We start from the raw sequence: 22,335 nt of genomic DNA, 5'->3' as shown, positions 1-22,335 counted from the left end.
GGAGCCTTGGCTCTTTTGCTTGGGCAAGTTAACACTCTAAGCTTTAGTTTTCTGATCTTTTAAAGGAGGTTAACAACTGACAGATAAGCTATTAATGAGCATTGAATGAGAAGAGAATGTGAATAATGTACCCACAGTACTTAACTGCTGTTCGTGAAATGTTTTGGTCTTATTTGCAGCCATTAAAGTTAGTAACACTTTGAGTTCTGATTCTGGCTCTTTAAAGTTAAAAAGGATTGAACTCCTTGTTTTCTAAGTTCCTCGTAACTGCTTATTTCATAAACTAAAAAGGGCTTAAAAGGGACCACAATGTTATTTTAATTCTGAATGCTCTATTACAAAGTATTTTGCTTTTTGTCCAGTTTATCAAAATTTACTGCGTTCTTTTTACTAGAATGAACTAAATAGCATGGGAAAGGTTACCTTAATAAATTCTGAATATTATTAGCTCTGTTGAGTGACAAATACTTGAAGTCAGCCTGTGATCCTTGTCTGACTTAAAAATGACTTAGTTCTTACATTTGGTTTCAGGTGATTTTTAACTATGGAGGCAAGAACTGAGACTTCTAATTAAAGGGCAAAGAAAATAGCTTATGGATTCTTACTTGAACTTTAATTTATCCAGCAAATGTATAACTTTATCACTATTAGTCATTTCAAAGGACCCATTTAATATAAGATAATTTTGTTTGGGACAGCTTGGATGCCGTAGGTACATGTAAAGTCCATGAAAACGATTCTAAATGTGAATCACAGACTTATTAGATGTAAATTTTATTTTGCTACCCATCTGGAAAGGGATAGCAGGATGAGCACTAAGGGACATCTGACCTGTTCCTGTAAGTTAGTTTGGTCTTTCAAAATAAAAGGCCCCCAAACTACTGGGCCATTTTAGGAGTTTTTCTATTACAGAGTAAAACTATATTTTTGAACAATTACCTTTGTGATTTTTTTGAAAACACTCTTTTAATATGTCAAGTCCTTAAAAGAAATTTTTTCTGAAGAGTTGGTGAACTTCCTTCACACCTTTGTTGTGGAATATTTTGCCACAAGGAGCTGAAGTACAACGAGCTATGTGTGCTTTTATGCAGTCTCTGTGACTTAGTGTTAAATGGGAAAGTTGGGAGTTTCAGGATTATTTAAAGAATTAGTCCTCTTATTTTTTAAAAAAAGTCCTTCAAACAAGGAAACGTATGTATGACCATTGTACATGTACGGATGTATAAAAACATATTTTCCTGAGAGAGGATCTGCAAAGACGCACACCAAATGGTTAACTGTAGTTAACTCTTGGTATGAGGAGAGTTAAGGATGATTTATTTTCACTTTTTTTTTAAACCTCAGGAATGTATTTATAAATGTGTAATTAAAAAAAGAAAACTATAGACTGAAAATGAAAGGGAGCGTTTTCAGAATCTTATATATTTTGAGGCTGTAACCTTTGGTCTTGGCACCTCACAGTGGTCCAGGATGGATAACTATAAGAACAGTTTGCCTGGGATAGAGTTAAGAGAAAAAGCCTCTTTATTTCCTCTTCATAATTGAGGTGGAAAAGAAGCAGCCTAAACAATGTTAAACTTGCTGGAGAGCGCATGAACGCGATCTTAGCAAGACCCTAAACCTGTAACTAGTGTAATTTTGTGTTTCCTTTTTAGCTCCGGACCAAAATTTAACAGTGCCATCCGAGGAAAGATTGGGTTGCCTCATAGCATCAAATTAAGGTTTTTAAACATACTTCTGAATTGTTTAAATTGTTTTTCAAGGAACTAATGTGGTGTACTTGGTGGGTAACTTATGAAACTTTTTAACTTTGCAGCAGACGACGATCCCGAAGCAAAAGTCCATTCAGAAAAGACAAGAGCCCTGTGAGGTAGCTGTTGTGCCTATTTCTTTTCTTTAGAGCTGCTAACTTTTATAAAGCTGCTGCAGTTTATGCTTACTGCTAAATTTAATGACATTTAGTAATTTCAAGCATATTAAATCTTTCTTTTGCAGTACTAGTACTGTTAAATCAGTGTGAATTTCTAAGTTTTCAGTAACTTTCATTTTAATTTCGTACAGCTTTTAAGAATGGAGCAGTAATTACCATTTTAGTGTGTAGATAATACATGTGATCTTACCTTTTACATTAAGGAAAATTTTTAGTGATAGCTATAGGAAACTTTAAATACACTTGACTCACCTTTGGAATTAATAAATTAGAGTTACTGAAATAGCCTCATGTGGGAAAGTAGTTGTAACAGTCATTTCTCTCTCTTTACTGAGAACGTTTTTAATTTTCAAAGTCTAAACCAAATTGACTTATGTTTAAGTAGTAATCCTACATTCTTGAATGTTTCTATGAGTTATTTTCCTCTTAAGTAAATATAAGACTTATCCATCCAATCTACCATTTTGGTTCAAGGAATGTTTTGTTGTATGGTAGCACTGTCCTTTACTGATATTCTAGCTTCCCTTAAAAGGGTGCCTTTTAAGTTTGAGTCTGTCTTGTTATTTGGTATATTCTAATTATTCTAGGATTTGGTGAAAACCTTAATTATTTTAAAAGCTCTATTTGCAGCAGATATTGAGGTTTTTGCTCTTTAATATTTAGTTTTCTTTCATAAGAAAATTCTCTTTTAGTTCTCATTCTCTGGATCTAGTCCAGCTTTGTACTTGTGTTTTACAGTAGCATGTTTAAAATTACGTATTAATTTCCCAAGGGGATGTGCCAGAATTTTGTGGGTGGAGTATTTGAAAAGTACTTCCTAAAAGTGTCCAGAATGTGGATAAGAGCATGTTTATGCTTACATCTTTAAGGATTCACTAAGGGGCCGGCCTGGTGGCTCAGTGGTTAAGTGCACACGTTCCGCTTTGGTAGCCCGGGGTTCACCGGTTCGGATCCCAGGTGTGGACATGGCACTGCTTGGCAAGCCATGCTGTGGCAGGCGTCCCACATATAAGGTGGAGGAAGATGGGCACGGATGTCAGCTCAGGGCCAGTCTTTTTCAGCAAAAAGAGGAGGATTGGCAGCAGTTAGCTCAGGGCTAATCTTCCTCAAAAAAAGAAAAAAAAGATTCACTTAGAACCTTAACCTTAATGATGTTTTGTAGTAGATAATGATAACACTTTTATTTTTCTGTGAAATTAAATTTCATGTATTGTGCTCTTTTACTTTTCGCCCTTATTTCCTCACTTTAGTTTCCTCTGTAAATTTAGAAGTATACTCCCTCTTTAAGGCCATTTGTAAAAATGAATAGATTGAATCCCACTATTGATATTTGTCTAGATTACTTCCTGCTTTCCATTTTTGATTTGCTTGTAGTTATTGTCTCAGTATTCTTTAACCATCAAGAAACATTTCTTTGGGGGCCGCCCCTGTGGCCAAGTTGGTTAAGTTCATGCGCTCTGCTTCGGTAGCTCATGGTGTTACCAGTTTGGATCCTGGCCAGGGACATGGCACCGCTCATTAGGTCATGTTGAGGTGGCATCCCACATGCCACAACTAGAAGGTCCCACAACTGAAATATATACCTGTGTACTGTGGGTATTTGGGGAGAAAAAGCAGGAAAAAAAAGAAAAGATTGGCAACAGTCCTTAGCTCGGTGCCAATTTTTAAAAAAACCACAAACATTTCTTTGGATATTAAGTTTGTAGAGCCTTGCTAAGACTGATCTAATTCTAATAAACAACCAGCTCACTGTTGAATATATTTATCTTAGTTTATAAAATAAAATTCTTAGAATCAAACAGTTTTCATCATTTTGGATTTTACTTTCAAGTTTATCATCTGTGGTCATCAAATTTAATTTCGCTTGATGGTTTTATTCTGAGAAATAATTCTTTCTACTAATTTTGGACCAGTCCAACATTGGTAACTAGTCAGTGCTTATTTCCTTTGCCTATCGTTTAACTCTCAGGGTTCTGATTAGCCTTTTGTTGTTCTGGAGAAATTACCATTTGTAGGTTTGCGAGGCCAGTGAACTTTTGTTCTGATACTGTGTAAGATATTATCAGAAGAAGCATTAGGAAACTATCATCCTCTTGAAGGAATTAAGTCACATTGAGTTATTTATGGACAATTTGTATAAATCTTAGTGAAAATGTGCCTAGAAATAGTGACAAATCAGTTTTGGTTAATTGTTTACTGAAAGTGTACTTTAAAAAGTTGTTGTAAAAGAATAAGTTATAAAATTAAATTTATGTTCTTTACTCTTGTTAGGGAACCTATTGATAATCTAACTCCTGAGGAAAGAGATGCAAGGACGGTTTTCTGCATGCAGCTGGCTGCAAGAATTCGGCCAAGGGATTTGGAAGAGTTTTTCTCTACAGTAGGAAAGGTAATCTTAGCCTATTTATAGAGCTCAACTAAGTAAAAATTATAAACAAGCTTAATTGTCATTATGATAAAATGAGAAAGCAGCTAAGCACCACATCTTTACTTTTAGTAGAATTCAGTTTCGAGATTTATTTTTGGTAACCTTTATGTTTTGCCTCATTTGGAAGTTAGTAGTGTTGGAATTGATAGATGTTGCTATGCCTCCATCAAAAGATGATAGAAGTGGGCCTACAAATTTTTTAATGGCTTTGCTGCATCACTGATGTGCCTCTTTTCTCATTACATCTACAGTGGCTTACAGTGGATGGTTGCACAACCAACCTTGTGTTAAATGTGTGTTTTCCTTTTAGGTTCGAGATGTGAGGATGATTTCTGATAGAAATTCAAGACGTTCCAAAGGAATTGCATACGTGGAGTTTGTTGATGTTAGCTCAGTGCCTCTAGCAATAGGATTAACTGGCCAACGTGTTTTAGGAGTGCCAATTATAGTACAGGCATCACAGGTAATTTTTTTCTTGGTTGCAAATTTGATAATTGGTAGTGCTGGAAATCTTGTGCCGTACATAATCACCACTTATACCTTGAGACACATGTTCTCAGGATAGCTTTGTTTTTTTAACTTTGCCTTCATTACTTTGATAATAGTGTATCCTCAGTGGCATCCTGTTCTCTCTTAATATAAGTTGTAAATAGCTATTACATGAAAAAGACTTGAGAACTTGGTCTAGAATTTTATTGATTTGTGATTTATTAATTGGGGATGGCAGCATCTAAGAACATGTTTTTCCCTTGGTGTCTTTCAGATGGAGGGGTTATGACATTTTAATATATTTAATATTTTCACTGTTTTATAAAAACACTTGTATAAGATTTTATATAGTGTTAAGAATAATTTGAACAGCTATCAGTTCTAGTATTTCTTGAAAAGGAGATCTTTCAAACTAATTTTGAGAATATCTTGTAAGATAATCCAAATAATGATTTAGTTCCTCTTTGCTAGTACTTCGATGTGTAAAAACTGGGATGTGTCCTCCTTTTCAGTACATAATATGAAAGTATTAGGATTCCTCATCAGTACTTATTTGTACTAAGAAACAAGTTAGTGATTTCTATTACTACTTGATAACTTGGTTTTTTTAAATGGAGACTATAAGATTTAAAGAATATTTTTGAGCAGTACAAATACAATGGTCATGTATTTCATGCTTTTCAAACCACTAAAACAAGTAGTCCATAACTGCTAAATAATCTGGTTACTTGATCAAACTTACATAATTTTATAAAGGTGTGCCCAAGGTTTGTAATCAGATCTGACTTGAAATTCCAGTTTCATTGCTAACAAGCTGTATGTAACCGTGGTCAAATTACTTACCAGCTTCTGTCATCTCTAAAAGGCAGTAATAGGTCCTATTTGATGTTTGGGGATACTTAATATTAGATGTTTATCACTTGATTCTATGTAAATAAGAGGAAAATAGTTGTTAGGAAAAGTGAGGAATCATGGTTTAATTCACTTTGTATGATGGAGGAGGACCAACCTAGTAGTGTGTGGATTGGCGTGACAAAGGGCTGAGAAGTATCAAATTAAAAGAGTACTTCAGGGGCCGGCCTGGTGGTGCAGCGGTTAAGTTCACACGTTCCACTTTTGTGGACGGGGGTTCGCCGGTTTGGATCCCGGGTGTGGACATGGCACCACTTGGCAAGCCATGCTGTGGTAGGCGTCCCACATATAAAGTAGAGGAAGATGTGCATGGATGTTAGCTCAGGGCCACGCTTCCTCAGCAAAAAGAAGAGGATTGGCAGTAGTTAGCTCAGGGCTAATCTTCCTCAAAAAAAAAAAAAGTACTTTAATTTTAATGAGTAATTAATTTATTTAATAGTCCTAGAAACAATCTTATTTTCTACATTTAGCACGTCTGATATCAGGATGCCTCTTCTGATGGCATAAAATAGTTTTATGATTGATTCATTTTATGGATAAATGCAGGGTATGATTGCTTTATATATAACTTTTGCACGTGCTGTTAAAACCTTTTAACTTTTTTTATTATGGTGAAAATATATATCATATTAAATAAAATATTTTTATCTAAAAACTTGACACTTTAACCATTTTAAGTGTATGATTCAGTGCCATTAATCACGGTCACATTGAGTGGAATCAGAGTATTTGTCCTCTTATATGATTTGTTACACTTAGCATAGTTTCATCACTAATCTTTACATAAGTTATCACTAAGCAAGCCTGTGCTGTGAGTGGGATTTACTGCTCTGTTTAAAATGATTTGGGTTTCTGCTGTGTGATGTGCATTTTGTCTTCTCTAATTTGTAGGCGGAAAAAAACAGAGCTGCAGCAATGGCAAACAATTTGCAAAAGGGAAGTGCTGGACCTATGAGGCTTTATGTGGGCTCATTACACTTTAACATAACTGAAGATATGCTTCGGGGGATCTTTGAGCCCTTTGGAAGGGTAAGTCTCAGTTTCTTCAGTGGATCCTTAATAGATTATTGAACCAAATATAATTGTATAATAATTTCTGTCTATCTCGCTTGTCATGTTTCTGTGAGATTAGTATTAAGATGGGAGAGGGTGGTTCTATAAGGTATTTGTGATAACTTAAAGATAGTTCCCCTGAGACAAGGTATCATTTGAAGATAGAATTTATTAACGTTTATCATGCTAGAGTGAAATGCATAGTAATTATTAGAATCAATCATTTAAAGAAATCAACATGAATTATAAAAGTGTACTGTGCATTCCAAGCAAGAGATATATTTTTTTCTTGTGTGATCGTTTTCTTACTGAAAATTTAGGGGTAGGTAGAGAAGCTTCCTTACTAAATTAAGGAATTAGATTGTTCATGTTTCTGTCCAGTTTGTCCTCATTTCAGATTAGACATTTTAAAATAAATATTAATAGTAGGCTGGGCTCTGGTTTAAAAGATTCATTGTATGGCCGTGAATAAAAATCTTGGGTCCTGCTGTATCTTTCTCACTACTACTTCATTGCCCTTGGATATACCTTTGATTTTCTTTGATTAGCCCATTCAGCCTGTTTGGTAAACTGTTTTAAGTGTCAACAATGGTAAAAGTTAGGCTGTTGAGATTATTTATTGAAAATATACTAGTGGTGCACAAATCATAATTGTATGGGTTAGTCAGTCATTACAAAAAAGAATACATTCCTGAAACTACCAGAACATGAAGAAATAGAATATATGGGTGCTTTTTCATGCTTTCTACGTATGGACAGATTTATTTAGAATATAGTGTTTTAATTCACAAAGCATACAATTCATCCATTTAAAGTGAACAATTCATTGCTTTTTAGTATATTCACAGAGTTGTGCAACTGTAACCACATCTAGTATATATATATTTTTAAAGATTTTATTTTTCCTTTTCCTCCCCAAAGACCCCTAGTACATAGTTGTATATATTTTAATTGCGGGTCCTTCTAGTCGTGGGATGTGGGATGCCGCCTCAACGTGGCCTGACGAGCGGTGCCATGTCCGCGCCCAACATCTGAACTAGCAAAACCCTGGGCCGCCGCAGTGGAGCGAACGAACTTAACCACTTGGCCACACGGCCGGCCCCATACGTCTGATATTTTTAGTTATTCCAACGTTTTGGGCCATCTATCATGTGTTGTATTATTGAGAATTAGTCTCGTGTTTTTAGGATAATGGAAAGGAAACAAAAAGGTGTTGATTTTGTTTCTAACTTGATTGTATTTCACAAAGAAATGGACTTTGATTCTTAGTGGTTTGTTTTTGAGGCAAAAGATTTAAGATTTTTCCTTTTCTTTTTCCTGTCCCCCAGTGTGTAAGTTCTTATTTGGGACTTTCCATGCCTTTAGAACATGTTTTTGGGCATGAGGGGCTTGTGATATATTTTCAGTGATTTTTTTTTTAGGGGGAGAGGTGATTTTTCAGTCCTGTTTCAAGGAATAAAAATATTTTTCCTCCCTTCTTTTCATTTACATAATAATTGTGCTTTTTGTTTTCAGATTGAAAGTATCCAGCTCATGATGGATAGTGAAACTGGTCGATCCAAGGGATATGGATTTATTACGGTGAGCTGTTTCCATGATTGACGTGATCTAAGTAGCTTAGTAAAACTTCATTAGTTACTGATAGTGTGGGGAAGGAGTCATGGTTAATATTTTCAAATGGTTTAAATTAGTTTGCCGATTAGTAATCATTTCTTACTAGCAGTAAGGGTCCTTTAATTGTGAAAGTTTATTTAATGAGTTTACTAATTCCCTGTATGTGGTCAGTTTGTGTAGCCAACTCTTCATATAATTGAAGTCTGTGATTCCTTTATGACTTTTTCAGTCTCTGACTCTTTTATGACACACTTTTGTCAGTTGAAGGAAGGTCTCTTGGAGTTCTTTTTTACTTAAAATCCTTTTTATATGTACATACCTCACAACTACCACCAGGATTACCTTATTAAAGTGTTTGGCTAACCGTCTAAGCCTAGTCCCTGATTAGGGAATGAGATTGCAGCTGGAATAATTGTGAATGGTAGTTTTTAGTGCCCTTGAGTCAATTGTGATTCATAGTGATCCTGAGTACAGCAGAGTGGAAACCTGCTTGGTCTTTTTGCACCATCCTCTCACCTTTTGGTGGTATATCAGAGAATGCTCTGCTGCTATTCATAAAGTTTTCTTGGCCAATCTTTCCAGAAGTGCATGGCCCCGTCCTTCTTCCTAGTCTGGAAGTTCTGCTGAAACCTGTCCACCATGGGTGACTCTGCCCGTATTTGAAATACTGGCAGCCTAGCTTCAGCATCACAGCATCAGGCAGTCACGACTAACAGGCAGGTGGTATGGTTCCATGACCAGGAAACCAACCTGGGCCACGGTGGTGAGATTGTCGAATCTTAACTACTAGACCACAGGGCTGGGTAATTGTGAATGGAGGTGCCCTTTTAAAAGTAAATTCTTTAATGTGTTATTTCATGATGGAATCCAACTACATGATAGCAGTTTTTCAAAAGTATGATATTATGACCTTGGAAGTTGCTGGAAACGGATATTTTTAGTTTAAAATACAGATAGGTCCCAATTTTCATCAGGAATCTGTGTGTCTTCTATCCAAATTTCAGTAAAATTTAAAACTCTTCTGTAGTGGTAGAGAATCTGTTTCATTGGTTATTGGGATTTTATCTACTTTAGTATGTACTTGTGAAAGGAGAAAAGTCATTTCTAAAACTGTTAACTCACCAACATTTTATTTTGTTTCTAAGAACATTAGTGTGGGTCATTCCCCCTTTTTCCCCCTAGAAAAGTGATGTGGTCAGGGGATTTTACATGTAATGTTAATTTGAGTATTTCATCCTACTTAGTACCTAAAGAATTTAGTGTTCTATATTATAGGGTTTACTGCTTGAGTATTTGGTCAGTGGGCACGTTTTCATGAGAATACTACTAAATATATGTAAACAAGACATGTTTTGCAAAGCATTTTTAAATTTTTTAATATCAATTAAATATGAAATGTTTTCTTTGATTTAGTGATCTGTATGCAAAGTTAGATTATGTAAGTTTATATGGTGCCGTGTGTGTGTCTGAATGTTTTCTATTTTATAACTATTTGTAATTTTTCCCATCTCAATAACAGAAAAAGGTTTATTTTTGAACATTTAAACGTACTGATGAAAGATTAGCTATGGAGTTGATGGCAATATGTTCCTTTCTTCCATTAAACTTAAAACCAGAGTGTGTGAGTTAGAGATTTATTGTGTCTGCATCCTAGAATTAAGAATTTTACTGATTTTATTGGCAATAAAACATGACCTGAAGTTGTGTGTTAAAAATAACATCTCAGGCTGGCATGGTGGTGCAGCAATTAAATTTGCGCATTCCGCTTCGGCCACCCGGGGATTAAGCCAGTTAGGATCCCGGGTGTGGACCTTCGCACCGCTTATCAACCCGTGCTGTGTCAAGCATCCCACATATAAAATAGAGGAAGATGGGCAGAGATGTTAGCTCAGGACCAACCTTCCTCAGCAAAAAGAAGAGGATTGGCAGCCCATCAGGGCTAATCTTCCTCAAAAAAAGAAAAAGCATCTGGGTGAACTCCTTGTGTTTCTGAGTAGTTCACTTTTATGAGGGGAAAAAAGCATCCTTTTAGTTTATCCCAGAGCATTCAAAAGGGTTTGATTGAAAAATTACTTTTCACCTTTTGTAACTAAGATTCCATTCCCCAAAATAGGTGTCCTTACTTGATAAATATCTTGTTATTTAAACTACCACTTCAACAACTGTTATTTGCATGAGCTTGTGATCTAATCATGTAGATTATATTACTTGCAGCTTGAAATTTATAACTTACCATCCGCCTAGCTGTAGCTGTTGCATAAACTAGACTTAATAAGTAAGCATTTCCTTACCTTGGTTATACATGTTAACTAATATTTGGGACTTTTTACCCTGTCTCTCAATTATATAGTTTTCTGATTCAGAATGTGCCAAGAAGGCTTTGGAACAACTTAATGGATTCGAGTTAGCAGGAAGGCCAATGAAAGTTGGTCATGTTACTGAACGTACTGATGCTTCCAGTGCTAGCTCATTTCTAGACAGTGATGAACTGGAAAGGACTGGAATTGACTTGGGAACAACTGGTCGTCTCCAGTTAATGGCAAGACTTGCAGAGGGTAAGTTTTTACTAGTGTTGTGAATGATTTATTGTGGGTATGGTAATGAGAAAGGTAACTGTGCGGACTAATAATTGGAAATGATTATTTCTTTGTTGGATTTGATGTTATCCTTGAGCAGCACATGCAATTTAAAATTATAGATGAACTTCCTTGCCTTAAAGTTCTAATAGAATCTACTTTATGGTGGTGCATTTTGAGTACCACAGCTTAAGTTACAGGATTCCTTACCCGAGAATAAATTCAGTTGCAGCTCTTATTCTGTGGCCTCCTTGTAATTTGTTTTAGTGAAGTGACTTTGGTAGTATGCATACAGAAAACTAGGTTTTTGTGCTCTTAATACAATAAGGACTTTAAGACTTACTCTTTTACAGGTACAGGTTTGCAGATCCCACCAGCAGCACAGCAAGCTCTACAGATGAGTGGCTCTTTGGCATTTGGTGCTGTGGCAGGTAGGAATTGAATCTTTTCTAATTTGAAATCGTTGTTTTTTCCACCTAATTCGAAAATTTGCCAAATTTTTGCATTTAAAAGGACTTACTGAGAATTCAATTCATCAAGTACTTTTAGCCTATACATTTCAAGACTTCATATAAGGAAGTGGAGATATAGGACAGAATTATCCAGTAATCATAGTAAGCTGTCAGGGTATTTTTGAACCCTGCACACCAAGGTTTAGTTGAAATTTGTAAGTTAGACCTTTTTAAATACATCACTGTCATTAAAGACCAAAAAGCTTATATTGCTTTAAAGAAAAAAATGTTTCTTTTTAATGTTCGAGTTCGGAAAACAAGGCCTTTAAATCAACCTTTAATAAAATAATTGCAATATCAAGAGTGAAGAGAAAACTGCTAAGTAATGCATACTTTTTTGAGTTGTTGAGTTAGAGAATGAAGTTTCTTGAGAGAGCAGGAAAAGAGGAGAGAAATGTTTATTATAATTATGTACCAAAGGATTCACTTTATGAAACACGTTGTTCTCCACTCTTATGGCTTAATTTAGTTATCTGAAATTTGCTTTTATAAACCTTGATATTAACCCTAATCTATGAGCTAGGATAGTATTTAACCTTGAAATGTTGAAGACTTGCTTTTAGAACATCTAAGAAGAACCATTTGTATTTTGGACTTCGGATGACAAGAAATACTTACCCCAAGAAAAATATGGCAGTTTCTATCATGAATTGGTCCTTTGATCTTATCTATAAAATGAGACTCTGAGAATATGTAAAATATGTAAATCACGGTACTGCATCTGAATATATAGAAAGGTCCATTGGTTACTTCATGCTTACCTTTTAAATCGAAAGCTCATTATCTAATTAAAGGAGAGGAGAGGACCCTTTCTACTTTTACATTATTCTTTATTTTTAGAGAGAGAGGATTTTCATTGTTTCGTTTTTAGTGGATATCCAAAAGTTTGTGAGTACCTTTAGAAAACCTGCCTTTAGATTCTTGTCCTTCCTGCCAAATCGTATGATTTATTTTGAAATCTGATAGGTAGTTATTCTGCAGAATTTCTGACAAAATTATGCCAGTATTTCCTTATAAGAAGAAAACTCATAACCCTTAATGCATTTCTGTATTTGGGTCATTTGATGACTCCCCAAGTATCCCTGAATTACTGTTTTTTTTATTTTGACTTTTTAAACAAGTATTAGACATTTAATTTCTTTACAGTGAACAAGTAGTCATAGAATGCCACTTGCTGTAATTGAAGATATTAAAGGAAACACCCATCACTTCCAGAAATACATGCTAGTCAGTGGTTTGAAAGTTATTGTTTAATGTGAAATCAGTATCTTTGAATTACTTCCTATTGTTCAGATCATTTCCATAATTTTGAAAATGCTTGATTGTTTACCATATTCTAGGTTTTGCATTAGATGCTAGCGAACAAGATTTGTTCCCTCCTTTCAGGGATTTGATGCAGTGACATTTGAGTCATTTCTAAACAATCTTATGTTATATTCTGGATGCTATATCAAATAATGTTGATTTGATCTTCATAAATACTGTCTTCAACTAATTGAAGGTTTTTCCATGTTAGGCATCCCTACTATCCTCAGCCATTATTTTTTCTATTTTGCATGATTATGATTACACATCCCTGGACAGCCACTGTGTACAGGCTTACTGATTGTGATCAGCTATTTCTAAATGTCTGTATGGATTGCTGAAAATAGCCATTTAGTTATCTGTGGATTATATTTGCCCTTTTTAGTGTTTATAGACCTCATTTTAAAGTTTGATTCTGTTTTCCTACACTTCCCATAAATTGCGATTGCTTCTGAGTTTACAATAATCAACACTAAATTTTTAGATAATTATTTATGTAACTGGGACATCGTTAAAACTTTACACATCCTTTTTGAAATTAAATAAATTGCTGAGCGTTAATGTGTTTGAGGCTCTTATCCTCTAAGTCCTTTAAAGTTGTTTTTTGAAAGCAGGGGTGGGTCATCATTATATCTTCATGTCTTATTCTGGAAGTTTAACAGTTCCTAAGATAGGTTAGAGTTCTTATCTTTATGAAACCCATGCTTTTGTTTCCTAACTTGTCACAAACGACTGAAAAGTAATTTTTGAAAGTTGGATAGGGATTTATATATACTTAAAATAGTATGACTTTCTGGTGTCTGTACATTTTTTACCATTTTAAGGGGGATAAAGACAATTGTGTTATAATTTAAAGTTTATTGATAGTATTCCTATGGTCATATCTTCAAGTTCCCTGAGTACACACCAGTTAAATTTCTTCAACTCCCTGAGATGCCAATTTTCATCACATAGGACCCAGGTATTCTTAGATCCCGATATAAGTTGGCCTGCAGATCCCTTTTCATTTTTGCCCATGTTTTATGATCATATTCTGTATTCAGCAGGAAACCCAAATGATAATGAAGTCTTGCATTTGAATCACACGTTACTGAAAATGACGTTACTAAATCTAAATAATTTCCATGTAGTATGTTTCTGTAATTTCAAGATAGCTTTACAACACTATGGCGTTTTCTTTACCATTCAGACTTGCTGCTGTTTTCACTTGCTAGCAGCTTTCTCTTGTCTTCCAATGTAGAAATGTTAATGATGATAGTATCAGAAAACAGATTGGTGAAAATCCCCATTCTGTTTATTTTTTAATTCTGAATCCCCATTCTGTTTATTTTTAACATTGACTAGATGCTTAAATTTTTCTTGTACTTCATAGATTATATTAAACCTGATTAAATTTCATTCCTGCCTCATTAAATTTCCAGACTAGGCCAGGAAACCAGACCCTCATAAAACTCAACCTTCTGGGCTGGACCTGATGATTTAAATCTTAAAAGCACTTAAATAATGTATACTTTTAATAGCTAGAATGGTGTCTTTCCCACTGGTGATAGTCCTACTACTTAATTGGCAGATTATTTAAAGTGTTTACAGCTGTTTGACATGTAGTGTTGCAGTGTTTACATTTTACTATAAACTTTTAAAGTTTAAAATGCTTACTGCTACTGATAGAACAGTAAATAGTTGAATATCCCAAGTACTTGGAATTGAATTCTCAAGATCAGGGTTTTCATGCATTTTCTGACCGGTGTGCTTCCCTTTCCCCATTTCCCATTATTCCCATGTCAAGAGTAGTATAGTGGAATGAATTTGAGATATGGAAGAGTACTAGGAATAGGAAGAGAGAGGCATAGAGGCATGAGTAAGTTTCCTAGAATAGGAGGAAAGAAAAAGGCCCCAAAGCCTTGTCAATGAGGAATGGGGAAGGAGGTTTGGCTGCCAGGTTTTACTAGAAGTTCATTTTGATAAACCCTGCTACTGTAGTCCTCTTTTATTAATGCTTTCCTGACATTTACCCTGTTAGTTGAGGCTCTTCATTGTTCCTGCACTGAGCTGTAGAATTCTCTTTTGTTATAGATTTGCAAACAAGACTTTCCCAACAGACTGAAGGTGAGTTGAGCTTTTTATTTGTCTTTGAAATAGATGTAAATGTAGTAAAACATAGTTGTTTACATTTAGTGTATCATATTATAGTTTGTATTTTGAACCCAATTTTCACAGAATGACATGGTGTATACACAGTAAGCTATGTGGTAATGTATGTTTCAGAGGCCTAATCGAAATCATTACAATTACATGGATAAAGAAAACAAAAATGTTCGTGCTTTTTTGCTTTAGCTTGCTCAAAATTATTTTCAGCCTTGTATGCTTATCTTTGTCTTCTGATTGTTCATAAGTTTTATATAGAAGTCAGAAAATGAAATTTGTTAGTTTAGTAGACAAATCCTTTAGAACATGGAGTCTGAATTTAATAGGAAAGTTAGGAAAACTGACTGTACCTCCACTGATTTGTATAAACCAGTACCAAGCCTTGAGAAGATTATCCAGAAATAAATTGCACTCAGATTTCAGAGATTGAAATGATTTATAAAGTAGGCTGTTCTTAATTTTCAAGTAAATCTCTGCCATTTGCTAGATCATTTTACTATTGTCAAATTTGGTATTCATCTTTTATAGGATATACTTGGTCATTTAGGGAAATGATTCTGTGTGAGAAAGGTCTACCATGTTCCTTGATAGTCGGGAATTAAACATTTTAACTTTTCCAACAGTTGGGACAATTTTACTCAATTCTTTTTTTCCTAACAGATTTTAAAAAGTAGAGCTAGTAGATTCTCCTATTAGCTGTATTTCTATGCTGAGTTCATTGTGTTCTGCATTTACCTAGGTTTGAACCAGAATGTTTATATCATACATTTTCTAAATATTTTTCGGTATGCGTGGTAATTTATATTATCATAGTTAATTTGAGAAATTGGAAAAAGTCATGCTCAGTTGTTTTGTAATGACCTTCCAGTGTATTTTCCAAGCATACTTCCATTTGTTTATGATATAAGGTACACAGTGGGCTTCATTTTTATTAATTGTAATATGAGCATGCTTTCATCTTTAACTTTCCCCAGTAGAATTTGAGATGTTAGTTTAGCCTTTTTATTTTAATACAAAGCCTTATTAAGGAAAAATACTTGTTTATTGAAGTAAAATATAAAGAAGCAAAAAGCACTTGTAATTCTATTAGAAACAGTCGTTTTTTTACGATGTATTTCATGCACAGCCCTAATTTTTGCTTACTGGAATATTTCTGATACTTCCTCAGGTGATCGTTCATTTTAATTACTATAATTTCTAATGCACTGTTTTATCCTTAGCTTTGTTTGTTGTTGTTATGTATTGGGATGAAATTTGGTCAAATATTATGATTACGGTGAGTTCTGTAACAGCTACTGGTAATGTTTTGTAAATGACATGAAAGCAGTGGAGCAGCTGTCCTGGAAAATGCTCTCACTTCAAGATTAAAACCAATATGGGCTTTAAATGTTGCTTCTAAATATTAGTGTCCAGTAGTTTCTTATTTTTACCAGTGAATATTCTATAATCTATAATAAATGCTATTATTCTTATTTTGTGCTAAAATACATTTTAAAAATAGCAATTTGATTTTTTAATAGGATTTATATTTCTAGGATATTAAATCTTAAATGCTTGGATGATTTTATGCATCTTATTTTTAAAACTTAATCTTTTTATGCTCATACATTTAAAAGAAAATATGTAACTAAATTTATGGGCAGAAACCTAACAAATATAAGGGTATATAGATTTATTTGGTGTCTTAAAGATCATTTTCATCATCCCCTGCTTCTCAGGGTATAAACTCCAGCAGCTCTTCAAAATTAATCTTCCATTTGATCCTTTGCCTTTCTGGATTGATTGTATTGATATTTGTTTAATGGAATGAATTTTGTTTACATGTAGAGTTTAGTTTTCCTTCTAAAAATAAAACTCCCAACTTACTCAAGATTGGCCATTTCAAATATTAGGTTGCCTCAGTTTTCTGGCAACTAAAATAGAGTACTATTAAATACTTTGATAGCATTATTAAATAAGGTAAATTAATGAAGTGCCTGACTCCCTTAGTTTTATACTTGGGATTTAGTGGTTTGGGGTTTGTCTTATTCATCAGGGATATTCTGATGCATTTTCTATGAAACTAATTTCTCTCTCTCTTTTTTTTTTTTTTTTTTTTTAGCTTCAGCTTTAGCTGCAGCTGCCTCTGTTCAACCTCTTGCAACACAGTGTTTCCAACTCTCTAACATGTTTAACCCTCAAACGTAAGTAATATACTTTGGTCCAGTTCAAAAGGGTATACTGTGAAAGGTGTAATATTAAGTTTTCTAAGTTAATATTTAGGCTGTTTCAGTATATTTGATAATTGACAGTGCAACAGTTTTGATTCTTGTAGTATTGTTATGCACATTGCTAATTATTTCCTTTGGATGTAAGATTGGAATTGCATTGAAAGTTATGCAAATTTTATGTTTTCCATTTATATATAAATATTTTTTATGAAGTTTGAGTGGTATTTATTTTTGTCAGCAGTTTACTTTTTTACCAGTTCTTAGCTTTGAAATTTTATTTCAGTGTAATAGCAGAACAGTATCTTCTAAATTTTTCTTCTATTCATTATTGCATGCTGTGAATTAGGAATATTTCTTTCCCGGTGCCTAACCAGTGATTGGAATGCCGTTTATTAATCAGTTCAAACTCTTCTCACTGGTTTTATAGATCGTGTTTATAATACATAGTTATGTGTCGCTTATCGACTGGGATGTGTTCCGAGATGTGCATTGTTAGGCATTGTCATCATCGTGTGAACGTCGTTGAGTGTACTTAAACACACCTAATTGGTAGAGCCTACTATACATCTAGGCTGTATGGTATAGCCTATTGCTCCTAAGGTACAAACCTGCACAGCATGTTACTTTACTGAATACTGTAGGCAATTGTAACACAATGGTAAGTATTTGTGTATCTAAACCTAGAAAAGCTACACTAAAAATACGGTATAAAAGATTAAAAAAAGGGTACACCTGTAGGGCACTTAACCATGAAGGGAGTTGGCAGGACTAGAAGTTTCTCTGGATGAACCAGTGAGTGAGTAGTGAGTAAATGTGAAGGCTTAGGACATTACTGTATACTACTGTAGACATTATAAACACTATACACTTCACATTACAATAAAATTTTTTAAAATCATTTTTCTTCAATAATAAACTAAACAACTGTATTTGTTTATAAACATGTAAATTTTTAAACTCTTTTGTAATAACACTTAGCTTAAAACACGAAGATTGTATAGCTATACATAAATATTTTCTTTATATCTTTATTCTGTAAGCTTGTTTCTATTATTTTTTTTTTAACTTTTTAAACTATTTTGGTTAAAAAATAAGACATAGTAGCCAAGGATTGGCATCAGGATCATCAGTATCATTGTCTTCCACCTCCGCATCTTGTCCCATTGAAAGGTCTTCAGGGGCAGTAACATGTATATTGAGCTGTCATCTCCTATGGTAACAATGCCTTTTTCTGGAAAATCTCATGAGGGACATATCTGAGGCTGCTGAGGAGTTGTCACTGTTTTCAGAAATATGTCCTTGGTGGTTTGCTTGGTTGGTTTCTTTCATCATAAATTTGCTTATAAGCAGACAATGCACCATGAGCATTCGTCTCTATTAATGAAAACCTTTTGGTGTTTGGATCCATGTTTTTAAACTTAAGGAGCTTGTTGAGGTCTGCAAAAGCTTCTGTTAAACCTTTCACCGTGAATTTCTCTTGCTGCTTCTCAGCTATGTGTTTCTGTTCCAGTACCAACAACTCCATTAGTCAATTCCTCAGGAACCACCTCTAGGGAGCTCCTCAGTGTTCATTCTCATCTTCACCCAGGTTAAAGTCATTTGCCATCTTTACCACAGCCTTGTTGATTTTTGTGACCTCCTCATCCCTAGCAAAAATGCTTTTAAGTCATGGGTGATCCTCTTGACTGTCTTCTTCCAGATGCACTAGGCAATAGGAATTTTTCAGCTGTTATAATTTTATGAGACCACCGTTGTGTATTCAGTCCGTCCTTGACTTAAACGTTAATGTGACACCTCACCATATTCCACTGTAAATGTAGGTTTTCTGTTTGGTTGATTTGATATCAGCCAATATATTTGATGAAATACTGCTTCATATAGTAAGTGTAATAATTTGTAACATGCTGTTTGCATTGTTTATGTATTAGTTCATTGTTTACCAAAGAAAGAGCCTGGAATTCTTGTATTCTTCTGTTAATACCAAATTCTTTATTTTAGCTTTAGCTATGAAATGGTGATAAATTGGTATAAGTATCATTTGAAAGATGTCAATAAACCATTTAAACAGTAATTTAGAGTTAAAAAAATTTATAAGCTTGGTTGGAAATAATGTTTTATATTATCTTTTGATTTCCTCCAGTGCCCCATACCTGCTAATATCAGTGACTTTTTTAGATTAAAAGAATGCAATTTAAAATATAGAGAATATATGTAACATTTTATAAGTTTGAATAGTGTCTAATAGAGTTTCATACTTTCTTACAGAGAAGAAGAAGTTGGATGGGATACAGAGATTAAGGATGATGTGATTGAAGAATGTAATAAACATGGAGGAGTTATTCATATTTATGTTGACAAAAATTCAGCTCAGGTATTTTGATCTTTTTAATAAACAAAGATTGGACGTTGTTACTCTCTTTTGTGTCTTAATCTTCACACATACTTGGAGCATATTATGATCATATTATGTCTTAGAGTTTTGGGTTTTTCCTCAATAAATATACACCCTCCAAAAGAAAGACACTTTCAAAATAATTGAAGAGTAGACCAGGCCATTGTGTAGCAGTGTTGGTGATGTGTATTCAAAGCTTGCCATGATATCTTGGCATCTTGGTTCATTCTTTAGCAGTTTTCAGTCATAGAGAAAAGATAGTATGGGGCAGTCTTTGGGGGAATAAACGGTTTTCAGTAAAATTGTAGGTGTACATATTAGCTAGTGAAACAGTTGCGTAGTTGTAGAGCACTTTTTTTTATAGGGAACGTGAATAAACCTATTTGAATCCATGTTGTATATTGCAACGCCCTAACCTTTTTTTGCTTGTATCTTAGGGCAATGTGTATGTGAAGTGCCCATCAATTGCTGCAGCTATTGCTGCTGTCAATGCCTTGCATGGCAGGTGGTTTGCTGGTGAGTCTGATCTTTTTTTCTGAATGATTATTATTAAGGGTCTAAAACTAAGTGAAGATGCTAACCCACCATATCTGTTTCTTTCAACAGGTAAAATGATAACAGCAGCATATGTACCTCTTCCAACTTATCACAACCTCTTTCCTGATTCTATGACAGCAACACAACTACTGGTTCCAAGTAGACGATGAAGGAAGATAATAGTCCCTTATGTATATAGCTTTTTTTCTTTCTTGAGAATTCATCTTGAGTTATCTTTTATTTAGATAAAAATAAAGAGGCAAGGGTCTACTGTCATTTGTATACTATTCCTGTTACCTTGAAAAAATAAAAATGTTAACAGGAATGCAGTGTGCTCATTCTCCCTAACTAGCAAATCCCACTGTATACAAAGCTGTTCTCTTGTTCTGCCTTTTAAATGTACATGTAGAAAATTACATTAAGGATCTATAGGAATAGCTCTAGGGGAACAAATGTGCTTAATGTAAAAAGGCAGACAGGGATGTAATGTTTTTAATGTTTCAGAAGCCTAACTTTTTACACAGCAGTTACAGTTCACGTTTCACTAATGTTGATACTTGGCTAATGCTTCAGCAGAGGTTTCTGGAATACACATTTAGTGTATGGAAATTCAAGACAGCTAAAGGGCTGTTTGATTAACATCTCATCTTGCATTCTGATCAGTTGGCAAGAAGAGGAGATTTCAAAATTACATTTCTGGATGGTATCTTTTTCAATTAATGTATCTGTAAAAGTTTCTTTGTAAATATTATGTGTTCTGGTGTGTCTTAAGATTCCAAACAAAATGATCCTTGCATTTCCTCAAGATGTTTAGTGACAGTCTGATAAGCAAAGCAGTCTAAGCAAGAAATAGGAAATGCAGATATAGGTTTTGTCTGGTTGCATATAATCTTTGCTCTTTTTAAGCTCTGTGAGCTCTGAAATATATTTTTGGGTTACTTCAGTGTGTTTGACAAGACAGCTTGATATTTCTATCAAACAAATGACTTTCATATTGCAACAATCTTTGTAAGAACCACTCAAATAAAATTCTCTTAAAAAGGCCACAAGAAATCTTCATTTTTGAAATGTTTTAAAGTCATAGAAACTTGAAAATAGAATATTAGTTTCTTTGACTTTTAGTAGTTCAGTACCTATCGCTTTGGGAAAATTTCTTGCCCTCGAGTTGTCCCTGTACACTCCTCTATGTCACTGTATCTTATCACTGTACTTCTTATTTAGGGTACTATATCAAAACTGAGGGATTTACCAAAAACAAAAGCAAACAAATTTGCCCAGCCCTTAAATGGGCATTCTTCCAGTCTCTTGTATTGTCTGGGCATCTTTGTGAAAAAATGTCTAATTATTCAAAAGTAAATACAGAACAAGATGTTGTAACCTCAAACTGGTTTCCCAAGTTGATTTAACTGCATTTGTTACTTTATTAAGGGATTTTTGAGCTTTATCTTTTACATGGGCAGTGAGTCTTCATTTATGCTCAACTCTACTGCAGGTTTTTCTGTCTAGGTTGAACTCTTGAGTAGGTAACATTGCTCCTAATGGAATGATTACATTCCAGTACTGATTTCCTCACCTGCTTCTACTTGATTGTATGTTTCTACTTGATTTGTTAGCGTTGAGGCACAAGTTTCATAGGTTTATTCAGATAGCAAGATATTTAATCAGTTTGAATTTGGAGATGTAATTTTCTACCAACCCTTTTGACAGATATTTATAATTTCTTCCCTTAATTGCTTTATTTAAGTTGAAGAAAGTTTTCAAGATTCAAGTTTATTTTGCAACACTGGCCAGCAGTGTCCCTTTGGGGCAGACTTAGGGAATTTTTTTTCTTTCCAAATCATCTGTTATCTTCATAATTAGTTGTTTATTCTTGAATCAAGTCGTATCAGGTTTATTTTGTCATTGCTTTCCAGGGAACTGGGCTGGCAAACGTTGCCTTAGATATTTGTTTAATCTCATCTGCCCACCACCACAGAATGTAATTTGGGTTGTAAATGACAGTCAAAGCAAACCTAAGAATTTAATAATTTGAATAGTATGATGCATAGACCACAGTTCAAATGGGTAATCAGTTCCTGAGACAGGTATCCCACTCTTTGGTTGGGAAATCTGTAGCTGCTACAGCTATCTTGGTAGAGTCCTTATGCCCCCAAAATACTCCAGTGTAGTTTTATCTATTTTAACATTTTCCTAGTTTCTGATTAGGAATACTTGAGGGGCAATGCAGTTAAG

At 34.4% G+C, this 22,335-nt stretch overlaps 1 protein-coding gene across 10 annotated transcripts in view; it reads left to right on the top strand.

The window, feature by feature from the left end:
• Positions 1–21,156, top strand: part of RBM39 (RNA binding motif protein 39) — a 29,564-nt gene extending 8,408 nt beyond the window's left edge. For 6 of the 10 annotated variants that reach the window (XM_008525492.2, XM_070588199.1, XM_070588201.1 and 3 more), the window contains 13 exons: positions 1,656–1,721; positions 1,817–1,870; positions 4,202–4,319; positions 4,669–4,821; positions 6,651–6,788; positions 8,328–8,393; positions 10,777–10,981; positions 11,356–11,433; positions 14,875–14,925; positions 17,066–17,147; positions 19,440–19,545; positions 20,004–20,082; positions 20,173–21,156. In XM_008525492.2, the coding sequence (XP_008523714.1) occupies positions 1,656–1,721; positions 1,817–1,870; positions 4,202–4,319; positions 4,669–4,821; positions 6,651–6,788; positions 8,328–8,393; positions 10,777–10,981; positions 11,356–11,433; positions 14,875–14,925; positions 17,066–17,147; positions 19,440–19,545; positions 20,004–20,082; positions 20,173–20,273 (1,297 nt within the window). In that variant the 3' untranslated portion in view covers positions 20,274–21,156. The remainder of the gene's footprint in view (positions 1–1,655; positions 1,722–1,816; positions 1,871–4,201; positions 4,320–4,668; positions 4,822–6,650; positions 6,789–8,327; positions 8,394–10,776; positions 10,982–11,355; positions 11,434–14,874; positions 14,926–17,065; positions 17,148–19,439; positions 19,546–20,003; positions 20,083–20,172) is intronic. The other 4 variants (XM_008525494.2, XM_070588203.1, XM_008525493.2 and 1 more) reach the window with 3 other exon arrangements.
• Positions 21,157–22,335: the final 1,179 nt, after the last annotated feature.

Source organism: Equus przewalskii, chromosome 21 (genome assembly GCF_037783145.1).
Source record: "Equus przewalskii isolate Varuska chromosome 21, EquPr2, whole genome shotgun sequence".
Taxonomy (NCBI): domain Eukaryota; kingdom Metazoa; phylum Chordata; class Mammalia; order Perissodactyla; family Equidae; genus Equus; species Equus przewalskii.
The sequence above is the reverse complement of the archived record's forward strand: the minus strand, read 5'-3'. Positions and strand labels throughout refer to the sequence as shown.